Source organism: Hippoglossus stenolepis, chromosome 13 (genome assembly GCF_022539355.2).
Source record: "Hippoglossus stenolepis isolate QCI-W04-F060 chromosome 13, HSTE1.2, whole genome shotgun sequence".
Lineage (NCBI taxonomy): Eukaryota > Metazoa > Chordata > Actinopteri > Pleuronectiformes > Pleuronectidae > Hippoglossus > Hippoglossus stenolepis.
Genome location: NC_061495.1, coordinates 1,697,834 through 1,711,832, shown reverse-complemented (window position 1 = coordinate 1,711,832; position 13,999 = coordinate 1,697,834). Strand labels below are relative to the sequence as shown.

Here is a 13,999-nt window from a genome sequence, read left to right as displayed (position 1 = left end):
ACTGAACAAGTGTGGCGGATGTTCTGGAGACGCTGTGTATCCTGAACAATCAGCTTCTGAATGCTTTGTGGTGTGAAATAGGTCGAGAGTGTAGATGTGTACAAAGTCTTTCTGGAGGTTTCAGAGTGGAGAGAAAAGTTGAATCACTTCCTCAACTAAATAACCTGGAATCTGTCCAGACTGGTTTTGGGGCAGTTGTGCATCAACCACGTCTTTTTAAAACCTCAGGTGTGGTTTCCTTCCTCCTGTCTCACCTCGAGCTGCACCTTCTGCTCCAGGTTCTTGTAGGTTCTCTGCAGAAGCTCCTTGGTGCCCAGCACTCCGTACCACATCATGTTCTTGGTCCGACTCCTGCGGAGGAAGGAGCAGAGGGTGAGTATGAAAGGTGGGTTGTGGTATTAGCTGAAAAGCACTGACTGGAAACGGTCGGGGAGAAAATCTGGGAAGAACGTGGGCCGAGAGGAAAGTGCAAAGTAATGGATGGTTGGTTTAACCAGGTTAGAAACCGCCCACGAGCCAGTAAGTGTTTCTCACTTAGTAAAACACAATATGCATTAAAAGCTATGATTATGTTTCTCTTTTTAAGAGTCATAACGGAAGAAAACACTTCAGCTTTCCTGCTCATGTCATCTGAGCGAGAACGTGTGAGAAACGTCTCACCTGCATTTCTCTGGATGCTCCTCTCGCTTGTTGTTGAACTCCAGCGAGATTTTAGCATCCAGGCCGATTCCGAAGTAGTTGTTCATCACGCACTTCTCCATGTAGCCCTCCCTGAGTTGAACCAGAAGAAGGAGAGAAGTGAGAGAGTGATGAGACGCATCGATGAAGAAGGGATGAAGAACTGAAAGAGAAGAAGCTCTTACAGAGAATCCAGGTCGGGGTCGATGAAGGGTGTGGCGCCGAAAGGGTCGATGTTCGCCAGCAGCATCTTACTAATGATGGAGCTGCCGGCGATGGAGGCAGCAAGACCTGCCCGCAAGCCTGCGCACACACACACACACACACACACACACACACACACACACACACACACACACACACACACACACACACACACACACACACACACACACACACACACACACACACACACACACACACACACACAAACAAGATGTTATATGTCAAAGCATCCATGCAACAAATTTTCCATCAACAAAAGACACACAAGGACAGACTCACACTGATATTTCAACGTGTGTGTGTGTGTGTGTGTGTGTGTGTGTGTGTGTGTGTGTGTGTGTGTGTGTGTGTATTGTGTGTGTACCAGGGCAGATGATGCGTGTGTTGAGCACGGGCAGGTTCTCCTTGCTGGTGGTGAATGGCGTGATGGTGAAGGAGCCGTAGGACTGAGTGCTGCGGCTCACCCTCCTCTCCATCGGAGAACAGGGACTCTTGGCAGCTGGAGACACAGACACACACACACACACACACACACACACACACACACACACACACACACACACACAAAACTTTATTTTACTCTTACACATATTTTCTGATTCTATTTCTCTAAATGTGCAGGATTCAGAGCGGCACAGTTTCGAAGCAGGATGTGAGAGCGTTATCAAAATAATGCAGATTTTAAATATCCATCTATTCTATATGTGCACGCTTACTTGTGCACGTACATCCTCACATTCCTTCCTATGTGTTTTCCACCTGACAACACAACAACACCCTCTGAATGTTTCGTGTTTGCCGCCCAGACGGAGCGACCATAGCAACAGACACGTGCACGAGTGACAGATTGGGAGACTCACACCGAACCCCCCCAAAAAATCCCAGTCGCTCCTGTTCACATCCCCTTAACTCCACTCTGTGTTTTTTGATTTGTGTCCAGGTCAGGAAGGAGTAAGGAGGCGACGAGAGGAAACAAGGAGAGGATGCAAGAGGGTTTGACTGATACCTCCTGGTCGTCCAGCGGCTGAAACATGTGTGGAAGGAAGGAAGCAGCCTCATGATAAACAGGAAGAACTTCTGCCCCTAAGACAATAACACATCCTGCTGCTGATGCACACACACACACACTCACTCATAAAGAGGCACACGACACATTTACACAACAACATGCATGTGCATTCAGATGAATAAAGACGAGCAGACACACGCCTGCTGCCTCAGTTTCCACAGCTACAGCAGTTTATTACGAGCCACAGACTCGTGCGCGGACTAAAGATGGAGACAAAGAATTCCTCCTGGTGCGAGTGGAAGAGTTTCTCCACACACGTTGAGCTCTAATCCTCCGGTTTGTTTATGACAGGAAACATGATTTGCGTCAGCAGCCCTTTTCTTTTTCCATTAGCTGAGCGGGTGGTTCTCTGTGGTGCAGAGAGCTCAGTAAACACAAGGTGGCGATGTTTGAATCCTGTGCAGCTTCCCATTGGACGTGTTTACTTCACAAAGGGGAAAAATCCTTATTCCAACATTACTCCGATATTAAAGAGGCTTTTATATCTCTGGGGTTTCTCGTGTTTGTAAAAGGAATTTGCTTTTCAACACATTCATGAGGTGACGATAACATCAGCTGGTGGAAGAGTCCAACCGGCCGGACTGGACGGGTTGGGAGCTTTATGACGGGGCAACAGGTAAAAGGGTCAGAGGTCAGAGAGGTCAGAGAGGTCAGAGAGGTCAGAGCCTTTAAACAGCCACAGGGACAACGATGCACTCACATGGCAGCGACTCCAGCTCCTTGGTGTCTTCATCCTTCTCGCTGTCCCTGTTCTCCTCCTCGCTGTCTTTCCTGAACTCGAGGGAAGACGGCATCTCGGTGTCGTCCGTGTGGGCGTTCTGCTCGTCAACCACTGAAGAAGAGAAGGGATGAAGATGATGCAGGAAGATTAACAAGCAATAATTCATGTGTTCATTTAACAAATGTGTTTGTTACGGCTGCATATTTTAACCCTCTGGTTTTATGTTCCCTCACATGTGGGGTCATACGAGTGTTTCTGTATTTTTACTCTTTTAACAGCAGATAACAGATACAACTTTGATGAGTGTACTATGTGTGTACTATGTGTGTAGTACTATGTGTGTACTGTGTGTAGTACCTCTCTCCGCCTGCTCTATGATCTGTCTCACAGCTTTCTTCAGACTGTTGGCCCGGAGCATCAGCTGCTCCCTGCTCTTGAACAGCTGGTGTTGGGAGCTGCCTCCTCGTCCTCCTTTCTCCGTCTCCTCTTCCTCCAGCTTCTCCTTCAGCTCCGTCAGGCTCTCTTCGCTGGCCTCCTCCTCCTCATCCTCCTCCTCCTCCTCCTGCTCCTCCTCCACTATAGGAGGAGTGGAGTGGGGCAGCGGCGGCAGAGCCTGGCTCTCGGAGTTGAGGGCGTGGAGGAGCGAGTCCAGCTTCTCGTTCAGGACGGCACACTGGTGGACACAGAGGCAGAGTTTCATTTATGCTCCTTCAGGACGGACCGAGGTTCAGTGTTTTGTCTGAGACTTACTTTGAGAGACATGGTGTCACACTCATCTGTGTTTTCTGTGCTCTTCTCATAAGCTTTTCCCACTTTGGCAACAAAATCCTTCACCGTTTCACACAGGATCCTGAAAAACAGGCAGAAAACTTTACAGCTACTTGTTAAAATGTTAAAGAAAAGAGGAGGTGGCTTGTAGGAAGCAGATAAACACATAGTTTAGCACTGGAGCTTGAGCGATATGGATCTTTGTGTTGATTCTCGTCCGTGTGTTCGTGGTCACGCCGTCACGTACGAGTCACTTACTTGGCGGCGGAGATGACCACAGAGTGCTGCTCGGAGTTGAGGATCTTTGTGAGGTGGGCAGCTACTGAGTCTTCATAGGTAGAAATATGAAACTGGAGAGAAAAACACATTCAAAAATATATTAAATGTATGTTTACTACAGTTATACTATGTTTTAGACTTTATCCTGTAGTAAGCATTGAGAATATTATGTTCTTCCATCTTCTCATTCATAGTTTTAAAATGTATAGAATCTGCAGGACATGTTGGGTGAGTTTCTTTTCATAGTTGGCTTTAGAACCAAATCTGTGGTGAAACTGTCAGATGCTGTTTGCAGCAGGTAGCTCTGCCCCCCCCTGCTCACGTCGGTGTGGCCGCCTGCTGCTCTGATTGTGTCTAGTGATGCGTGTGAATATCTGTCAGCTCCTGTGAGTACCTGGCAGTCGTCGACTCCCTCGGGCGTGGTAGGGCAGCTGTGCTTGGGCGGGATCTTGATCTCGTAGGTCATGATGCTCCAGCGGTCCAGCATCTTGGTGCTGGCCCTCTCCAGCTTCTCCAGGATCTGGGGCAGCTGGGTGTCGTCGTCGCAGGACGGGCCCCAGCCCAGGACCCGAGCCAGATCGTTGCCCGTGCCCAGCGGCAGCACCCCCAGCTGGCACTGAAACACATGCAGGGGCTTTATTTGGCATCCGGACGCCTGCAGCATTTCAAATGAGCTGTGTGTGTGTGTCGGTGCATGGCCGCCCGTGTGTGTGTAATGAGTGCGTGTCTTTATGTAAGCTGGCCAGCAGCAAAGGCAAAAAGCTCAACGGGCGCATCCACCAAAGACAAATCATTTTCTATCTACTTCCAAATTATTCTAATCTGACAATTCCTGCATTTCATTCACTTTGAATTCAACAGAAATGACTTTAAATTGTCTGCGTATATATTCTACATCCATGTGTTTTACCTGTTTGTGTAGATTGAGTTTGTCGATCTCTGAGAGGACCCAGCCCACGCTGCCGTCCCCCCCGCACACCAGAATCCGGAAGTTGTCAAACTTTTGAAACAGTCGCAGCCTGAAACACACAAAACACACAGACGCTTGGAAGTCGGTCGTCTGCAAGGCTCTGGTTTCCCAGTGGACACTAAAGTGTGATGATGGTTAACGTCTCTGGTCCTAAACACATCTAAGCTTTGGGAGCTGTTGCAGTTTCCTCACCCGAGGTGCGGCCCCCCGTTGACCAGGTCAAACACTTGTGCCGGGTTGAGGAGCTGCTTGAAGCGCCGCAGGAATTTCACTCCCTGGTTGTCGCCGCTCTTGGAGTTGACAAAAACCAGGAGGGGACTGGCACATGACGGAGGACAGGTGGCCTTCCAGAAGCCTGAGGAGACAACAACAGCAGAAAAACATCACTGAGGGTCCACAATCACATCCGTCTTATTTGACTGAACTGTCCCTTTAACGCCGAGCCGTCCCCAGGCTGCAGCTCAGACCAGGAGCAGCTCGGCTGGACGCAGCCGCTGGTGTGAAACTCCTCTGTCGCCATGAAACTAGCTCATCAAGGTCTGAGTGCGAGCGTGAGACTGAGCGGAAGAAACACGGGAGCTCGGCACGTGTCAAAAACACGTTCTGCTCCTCGTGGAGCACGAACACACGTTACACTCGTCTGTGGGGGGTTCTGTGAACACAACATCCCCTCTGTGCTGACGGGCTTCCACCTGGTGTGTGTGGCACTGTTATCCCCTCTTTTCCCCTCTTCATCCTCCTCCTCTTCCTCCTGCTCGCTAATCTCTGTCTACCCTCTTCGATTTTACCTCTCTCTCTCTCTCTCTCTCTGGGATCTTGTCGTTGAAGGATGGATCGAGGGAGGGCGAGTGGAAGGAAGGAGAGACAACAAAGGGGGAGTCCGACGCCCGGCACGTGCTACAGTCTGCTGCCTGCCCCCAGCCAATTACAACCGAACTCCCACTCTTCCCAGCCTGCATTTTGGCAGAGGGGGCCTGGCACGTGGCGAGCGAGTGAAGGGCAGAGAGAGAGAGAGAGAGAGAGAGAGAGAGAGAGAGAGAGAGAGAGAGAGAGAGAGAGAGACAGAGAGAGAGAGAGAGAGACAGAGAGAGAGAGAGAGAGAGAGAGAGAGAGAGGGAGAGAGAGAGAGAGAGAGAGAGAGAGAGAGAGAGAGAGAGAGAGAGAGAGAGAGAGAGACAGAGAGAGAGAGAGAGAGAGAGAGAGACAGAGAGAGAGAGAGAGAGAGAGAGAGAGAGAGAGAGAGAGAGAGAGAGACATGAAGGATGTTTCCTCATTCTGTTTTCTTCTCATCCTCCTTTCATCTGGATTCCCTATCCTCCCTTTCTCTGCCTCGCGCTTATCCATCAACCAATTAGCCGATGCCAGCATCTGTTTGTGCGTGTGTGTGTGTGTGTGTGTGTGTCTGTGTGTGTCTGTGTGCGTGCGTGCGTGTCATAGGCTTCAGCTGCAGTAATCCAATCACACACGCTTATTTGAGTCTGTCTCGCAGGTGCTGATCTCCATCTAGAATGAGTTTTAATGTGGGCTCTGGCAAAAACACACACACACACACAACACACACACACACACACACACACACACACACACACACACACACACACACACACACACACACACACACACACACACACACACACACACACACACACACACACACACACACACACAGCAGAGCTCCTCTCCTGATGCGTGTCGACTCCTCGCAGCGCGTCAGGAGTCATGTGATCAGAATTCCTCTCACACACACATCTCGTCTATTTTCAGCTCAGAAACGATGTGTTCACGCCGACCTGTCAGAGGATCTATTTTTAGCCTCCTCGCTGTACGAGAAACTGACAATTTCCTGGAGCACATACTTGTGACGTGTTGCTTCCTGTTTGACTGTTTGACCAACAGGACGCTGGTAAGAAACTATGGATCTGTGTGTGTGTCTGTGTGTGTGTGTGTGTGTGTGTGTGTGTGTGTGTGTGTGTGTGTGTGTGTGTGTGTGTGTGTGTGTGTGTGTGTGTGTGATCAATCGTCACCGTCCAGACGCTTGTGACCGAGCAGAAGGTCGAAGTTCAGAGAGACGACATGGACCAACTGGAGTGAAATCTCATTCATCGACCTCTGACCCCGCGAGTGAGTCAGAGTAATTGCACGGTTCATTGTGCGCGTGTGTGTGTGTGTGTGTGTGTGTGTGTGTGTGAGGGGGGGTGCTTACCGTCTGAGTCAATGCTGTTGAGCGCTGTGGGAGGGATGATGGACACTTTGCACTGACCCAGAGGACACTTGCGAGGGTACAGGTCCATGCAGGCTGTGTGCACCTGGAAGAACAACGGAAACGTTCAGGATTCATTTATAACTTTCATTTCATGTTGTTCTCGTGTTTATGCACAAATTCAAACATCATAAATATTGATGAAAACTAAATAATATGATAAAATCCTGCAGAAAAAGGAGACTTAACACACAAGTTTATAATAATCCTGAAACTGAGAATAAAGAACCTGTTGGAACACGTCTCGTCAGATGGAAATTAGCAACAAAGCATTTCTATTTATTTTATTTTATTTATCCCATTGATTTGTACCAAAGACTGCTGAAGTGGAATTTGCAATTATGCTTTCTGCTGCATTTTAACAAATTTAAATTAATTTCCTGTGAGATTTAATTCATATTTAAATAGCGTTAAAAATGAATTCCCCCGTATATGTGACGTACCATCGCTTTGCACCAGAGGCAGCGCCAGTCCTGCAGCCGCAGCACGCTGCCACACGTCTTATCACACACGGCACACTTGGCACTGACGGGCAGGTTCCCTTCCAGCCACTGGTGAGGCATCGCAATCTGTCGGTTGAACACACACACAGACACACACAGACACACGCACAGACACACACACACACGCACACAGACACACACAGACACACAGTTCAAGGGAAGGGAAACACTCGTCTCCTTCTATCACTGGCCCCTGGGATCACCTCTCTCCATCGCCTCCCTCAGAGAGTCGTGTGTGAAGAGGAGTCAGTGACTCGTCGCTGCATCAATATTCAAAATCTTGAAAACAGGAACTCACCCCGTCCTCGTCCTCGATGATGTCCTTCCCTATGGAGGCCAGAGTCGTCCATTTGCAGTTGTTAGTGGCTCTGACCGCGCAGCGTTTGTGGGCTTTGAATTTGCAAACTGAAAAACACAAACACACACGGCAGCCGGTTTATTTTAAAGATATAAATTCTGTAAACGGTTTGATGAGCAGCTTTATCGAAGCAGAGTGATATATAATTCAATATGTCCATTTAAAGATGCTCATCGTTCCTTCAATGCAACACTTCATAGATATTTTTTCTTCTCTACTCTGGACACTGATGCATGATTCAGAAACAGACGCCCCCTGAAAACCTCTGTGTTCCAAGTGAAGCTCTGATATTCCTGTTCTTACACAAATTAAGACAAGAAGATCGGTATTATATCTGTTTGTTAAGTATAAGGCGACAATCAGCATAAAGACTCACCGATCATTTGATTAATCCATTAAAAAATAAACCTGAGGAGATGAACCCACAACTTGACGTGGTTCGTGTTTTTGTCAGAAACCAACTTGTTGATAATAATAATATAACAATCACAGGACAGATGAAGGAGAAGCAGATAATCACATTCCTCTAAAATACTTCATATGAATTAAGGTTTCAAACTTTAACTTTCCTCCTGTCGTATAAATCCGTTCTGTTAGTCTCTGTGTGCGTGAGAGGCCTTTTCACTGAAACACGGCCCCACATTGGATTTTAATGAGCTTAATGCAACTTCGCTGTGAAGGAGAGATTCAACTGAGGGAAATGTAAACACAGTGTTTCCGATGGAGACGTGCAGACAGGTGGACGTCTCTCTCTGTCTCCATTAGAGACCAGACACTCAGCTCAGTCATGAATAATGTCTGCAGCCTGAACTTTGCTTCCAGCCACCCCGCCCTGGCTCGTGCACACACACACACACACACACTCACACACACACACAGACAGACACACACACACAGCATTGCCATTAGTCAATCTAAGCAAGATATACAAATTAAGTCAAAGTCATATCCGGGAGCAACAATCGATGTTTCAATCTCGTCTACCACTAAATGCTGTTAGCGAGCATTAGCAGAGCATTAAGAGAATTCAGGGGACATGATACCGGTGTCTGTTAATGGCCGAGCAGGATTTACCCTGAGCATTCACAAACCAGACCGAACCTGTGTGTGTGTGTGTGTGTGTGTCTGTGTGTGTGTGTGTAGAGCAGATCAATCCCCACTGTCCGTCCTGCGCAGGAAATCGAAGGGAAACTTAAGCTTCGTTGATTGCTGTGAAACTGTTTGTCTGGCTGCTCTCCACGTTTAATAGAGACACTCTCCTGCTCCCTCTCTCCTTCTCTCCCTCTCCTCTCTCCTTCTCTCCCTCTCTCCTCTCTCCCTCTCCTTCTCCCTCTCTCTCCCTCTCTCCTTCTCTCCCTCTCTCCCTCTCTCCTTCTCTCCTTCTCTCCCTCTCTCCTTCTCTCCTCTCTCCCTCTCTCCCTCTCTCCTCTCCCTCTCTCCTTCTCTCCTTCTCTCCCTCTCTCCTTCTCTCCCTCTCCCTCTCTCTCCCTCTCTCCTTCTCTCCCTCTCTCTCCCTCTCTCCTTCTCTCCCTCTCTCCCTCTCTCCCTCTCTCCTTCTCTCCCTCTCTCCCTCTCTCCTTCTCTCCTCTCTCCCTCTCTCCCTCTCTCCCTCTCTCCTTCTCTCCCTCTCTCCCTCTCTCTCCTCTCTCTCCTTCTCTCCCTCTCTCCTCTCCCTCTCTTCTCTCCCTCTCCCTCTCTCCTTCTCTCCCTCTCTCCCTCTCTCCCTCTCTCCTCTCCCTCTCTCCTTCTCTCCTTCTCTCCTTCTCTCCTCCCCCCTCACTTTCTGCTCTGTCTCTTATTTGACTCAGTCCAACTATTGGATTGTGCCAAACAACTGAAGGGGTGGGAATCAAAGTGTAACTCAGGATCGGATCATATCACAGAGATAATCCATATAGTGCAACAATAAATCATGCAGAAGAATACCCTGTATATGTATAACTAAATAAATATTGATATTCGGCCCCAGCATTTAGATAATTGTATCTCACTGATATATCGAAGTATAAATATTTATTCCTACCTCAGGATCTATTTCTCAATCTGACTGCAACAAAAGGTCAGAGCTCTTGTGTCGACCGTGAACCTCGACTGTTTTGATGAAGGCCCTCGGCTGCGTCTTCTATTGTTCTCTATTGTCGGTTGAAAGCGTGTGTGTGTGTGTGTGTGTGTGTGTGTGTGTGTGTGTGTGTGTGTGTGTGTGTGTGTGTGTGTGTGTGTGTGTGTGTGTGTGTGTGTGTGTGGGAGCCGCTTTAGATCACAAGAGTAAGATGAAATTCTAAAGACTTGGTCTTTTCTCTGTCTCTTTCTCTGGATACGAGAGGGTCTCATTGTAGAGGATAATGAGAACTGAGTGGAGAGGCTCTTAACGCCTTTCACACACAGACACACACACCGACACACACACAGACACACACACCGACACACCGATACCGAAACACACACCGACACACACATACATACACATGATGCACTCAACACAGGAACATTAGCAAAATTAGAACGAGAGGATATGCAGATGGTGCTCGTTAAGGTCTGCTGCCTGTCACTGAGACTTAACACCAGTTAATAGACGGCAAAAAATAGCATTAAGCCACCGTGTCAACCCCTCCACACACACACACACACACACACACACACACACACACACACACACACACAGACACACACACACACACACACACACACACACAAGCACACACGCACACACACACACGCACACACACTCCTCACAGATGAGGTGAGGAGATGTGGCGTCATTCACAGGATCCGTTAACACCTCTTTCCCCCGGTTACGTGGGAAAGATTATGCGAAATGCAAAATTAAAATCCCAACAGTCCAACTGTCGCTCAGTGAGACATAAGAATCGTATGGTTACTGACATACGCTGATGTGTGTGTCAGCAGTGCAGCTCTTTGCACTTCAGGCTCACACTGTGACGAGCAGCTCGCTCCACAAGCCGGAGCTTTTCACAGACTCGTCACGTCGGCTCCACTTGGACTTTTCTCACCTCAGTGACTCTCAAGTCCTGATGACACATAGTCATACACCTTCCCAAGCACCTATAGACGAAACTCTCCTGTCAGAGTCGCACACTGATCCCTACACAGAGACGTCTCTCCACGAGCCAGTGCTGCTTCAAGAGGCCGCAGATTAAAGGCAGTTACATAAGGAAACGCAGTGAGCACACTTCACCAAAAAAACAAACCCAGCAGCAATTATGTGTTGCACAGTTTGCATGCGCGGCGTTGGAGTGCGTTACTCACCTTCGCAGGAGAGGCCGTGGGACGTGACCCCGGACAAGCTGTCTTTACAGACGTTGCAGAAGGTGGGCCGTGCGTGGGAGCAGGCGTACCAGTTGTGCATCCCTGAGAAATGTTCCACATTAAACTGTGCCGTCTGGCAAAGAAGAGGTTAAAACAGGTTGGCAGCACGAGGATGACAGTCACAGGAAGGCACTACATCATCATGATAATAATAATATTAAAGTAAAAATCCATGCACATTACTGTTACTGCTTGTTTTCATACTGATACGATATGAGAAATCAAAAGAAACTGAATAAATGCATTAGATTTCTACACGTGTTCTGCAGGAGACACAAATCAGCACCTGCACCAACTTCTTGCATCATCATCACAAAGCTTTTTGGTTCATTGATTAGCAGCATTATGTAAAAACTACTCAAGAGGCTGCAGGATCATTATCCAGGAAAGAACCTCTTAAATTCTGGAACAGATCCAGGAACTTTTATTCACTTTCTGTAACATTGATCAGTTCAGATCCAAAGAAAAATCCACATCGAGTTAATTTGGTTTTGGTGGTTTCATCCGGGGACTGTTGGTCCTCGGCGGAGATATGAACTCTACTTCTAGTTCCATGTATATATTAACTTTCCCTTATACTGATAATAAATAATTCCCTCATCTCCCCCTCCAGGTGTTTCTGCTCTGTGGAGACTCGTGAGGACACAACCTGGAAACTGCCTGAAACAAGAGAAGAAGCCAGAAGCCTCTTCCTCTGGCTGACAGTCATTATCACTAAGTGTTTCACTGTGGTGACACCTGGGCAGGAGAACTGGACTCCTCCACATTAGTGCATGTAGTGCACGTTAATGTGTTGGGCTGTGTGGGCGGGGGGGGCGTTGCAGCAGCTGGTGCAGCCCTGCCTCAGTTTCATAAGTAGAATCGTAACAGGTACTTTCAAACTAGGACACTGGGATTCTCACACTGCAACATTACACAAGATGCTAATTGGATGCTGTTGTGTTGACATCTTGGCAGGGGGTGTGTTTGTGCATCGGCGTGCGTTCGCATGCGCACACGTGTGCTTCCCGTGGTGTGTGAGCTCTGGGGGTGCTGCTGCATTGCAGTGCAGTAAAGGGGGCGAGGGGATGGGGTCTTATATAAGACTTCCCTCACAAATAAAAGCCATTAAAATGCGGCAGTGCTTTCTTCCTGCGCTCCCCCGTCTCCCGAGCGCTCGCACACAACCCGCTGTCAACACACGTCCCCGGTTTCCATCGACACCCTCTCCCCCCGACAGAGGAGCGACTTCAACAGTAACAGGCAGATTGTAAAGAAGAGAAATGTCAGATCAGCTTGTTGTTGGATTCTTCGGTCTTAGACGACAAAGACGAGGAAGCAGTCGCTGCGTGTTTGTGTGTTTTAAAGCAAAAGAATCAGAAATGTGCTTCGTGCTGATCAGTGTGTGTTGCATGTTTGGTGTTGTCTTCTTTTTACAGTTTCCCTGACAGTAGAATTGTGTGTCTGTGTGCATGCGCTGGTGTTTTGTGGCTCAACATGAATTTGTTGCTCCTGCATAACAACTTGTGAGGTCCCCAGTTTCCTGGATCATCCTCACAACATACAACTGTACTTTCCTCACCCATCTGTGCTCATCACTATCCAGCCAACACTTGGATTTGATATAATCCAAAAACACCAACAGAATTACTGAGGACATCAAACCTCCAATCTGCTCTTTTGTTTCCGTAACACACGGCATCTCTCTCCTCCTCCTCCTCCTCTTCTCCATCTCTTCGCTCACACACACCAACAACAAACTCACTAGGATCTGTCTATGTGCTGATGTGGAAAGACAGGCTCTTACCTCGTAATGCTCTCTGGACTGGACGGACTTCAGCGAACTGATCCAGTCCTCCATCTCTTTCCTGTTCTCAGCGCAGAGGATGAGCCGACGGAACGGAGTGATCACCTGGAGGGAGAGCGAGGGACACGGGTGAAAAGACTGAGACTGTGGCGAGAAAGGAGGAGGAGGAGGAGGAGGAGGAGGAGGAGGAGATAAATGTTTCCGGGGCTTTTCCTCCTCGGTCTGCGTCGCCACTGAGAAGAGAGAGAGCGACCGTCTCCCTCTTTAAGGGAGGGAGAGGATGAGACGCCCCCTCCCTCCTCCTCCTCTCTCTACCTCATTAACTCCGGCTCACTTATACACCAACACCTTCTTGAGTTAGTCTTTTCCTTCGCTCCAGCGTTTTTTTCCTCCTCTCTTCCTCTTGGCTCTTCGTGCGTTGAGGCAGATATGTGCTGACAGGCGAAGCGCCTCGGTAAAGGCTAAGAGCTTCTCCCCCCCCGCGCCTCCCCCTCTCGTGTCCTCTCCCTGTGTGTGTGTGTGTGTGTGTGTGTTGTGTGTGCATGTGAGGGTGTGTGCATGTGTGCTTAAAACCCCGTCTCCCTGTAGATAACCCTCCAGACACACAGCACCATTTCAACAACCCATCACTTATTCATGCTCCCTCCTCTCCTCTTTCTCTACGTCTCTTTGTAACTCCTCCAGTCCTAATGTTATCTCTGTTCACCTTAGTGGGACAATGAGGATGAGCACGCGCACACACACACACAGACACACACACACACACGCACACAGACACACACAGACACACACACACGCACACAGGCCTGACTCAACACTACCAGAACCTTAAACACAACCTAGTAGCCTTAAAGAGAATATAAACACACACATACACACACACACACACTTTAAAGATTCAATATTACACTAATCAATATTCATGTACTTGCACTGATGCTAATGTTTCTTTCTCTGTGGGAAACTGTATGAAATCTCCTTTAATTTGATATCACTGTAAAAGAAATGCAGCAATTTAAAAGATTTTAACATTAAAACTGGTCGATGGTTTTAAA

The 13,999-nt window shown here is 48.3% G+C and overlaps 1 protein-coding gene across 10 annotated transcripts in view; it reads right to left on the bottom strand.

Moving 5' to 3' along the window:
- dgkh (diacylglycerol kinase, eta) overlaps nt 1-13,999 on the bottom strand; it is a 44,560-nt gene that overhangs the window by 10,434 nt on the left and 20,127 nt on the right. For 9 of the 10 annotated variants that reach the window (XM_047342570.1, XM_035174214.2, XM_035174217.2 and 6 more), the window contains 16 exons: nt 12,945-13,049; nt 11,099-11,231; nt 7,772-7,878; nt 7,414-7,539; nt 6,914-7,016; nt 4,903-5,065; nt 4,651-4,759; nt 4,135-4,356; nt 3,720-3,811; nt 3,444-3,543; nt 3,051-3,366; nt 2,673-2,804; nt 1,268-1,402; nt 864-981; nt 661-771; nt 255-351 (listed from right to left, as the gene is read on the bottom strand). In XM_047342570.1, coding sequence (XP_047198526.1) covers nt 255-351; nt 661-771; nt 864-981; nt 1,268-1,402; nt 2,673-2,804; nt 3,051-3,366; nt 3,444-3,543; nt 3,720-3,811; nt 4,135-4,356; nt 4,651-4,759; nt 4,903-5,065; nt 6,914-7,016; nt 7,414-7,539; nt 7,772-7,878; nt 11,099-11,231; nt 12,945-13,049 — 2,169 coding nt within the window. Of the gene's footprint in view, nt 1-254; nt 352-660; nt 772-863; nt 982-1,267; nt 1,403-2,672; nt 2,805-3,050; nt 3,367-3,443; nt 3,544-3,719; nt 3,812-4,134; nt 4,357-4,650; nt 4,760-4,902; nt 5,066-6,913; nt 7,017-7,413; nt 7,540-7,771; nt 7,879-11,098; nt 11,232-12,944; nt 13,050-13,999 lie in introns of those variants that run through there. The other variant, XM_035174222.2, reaches the window with a different exon arrangement.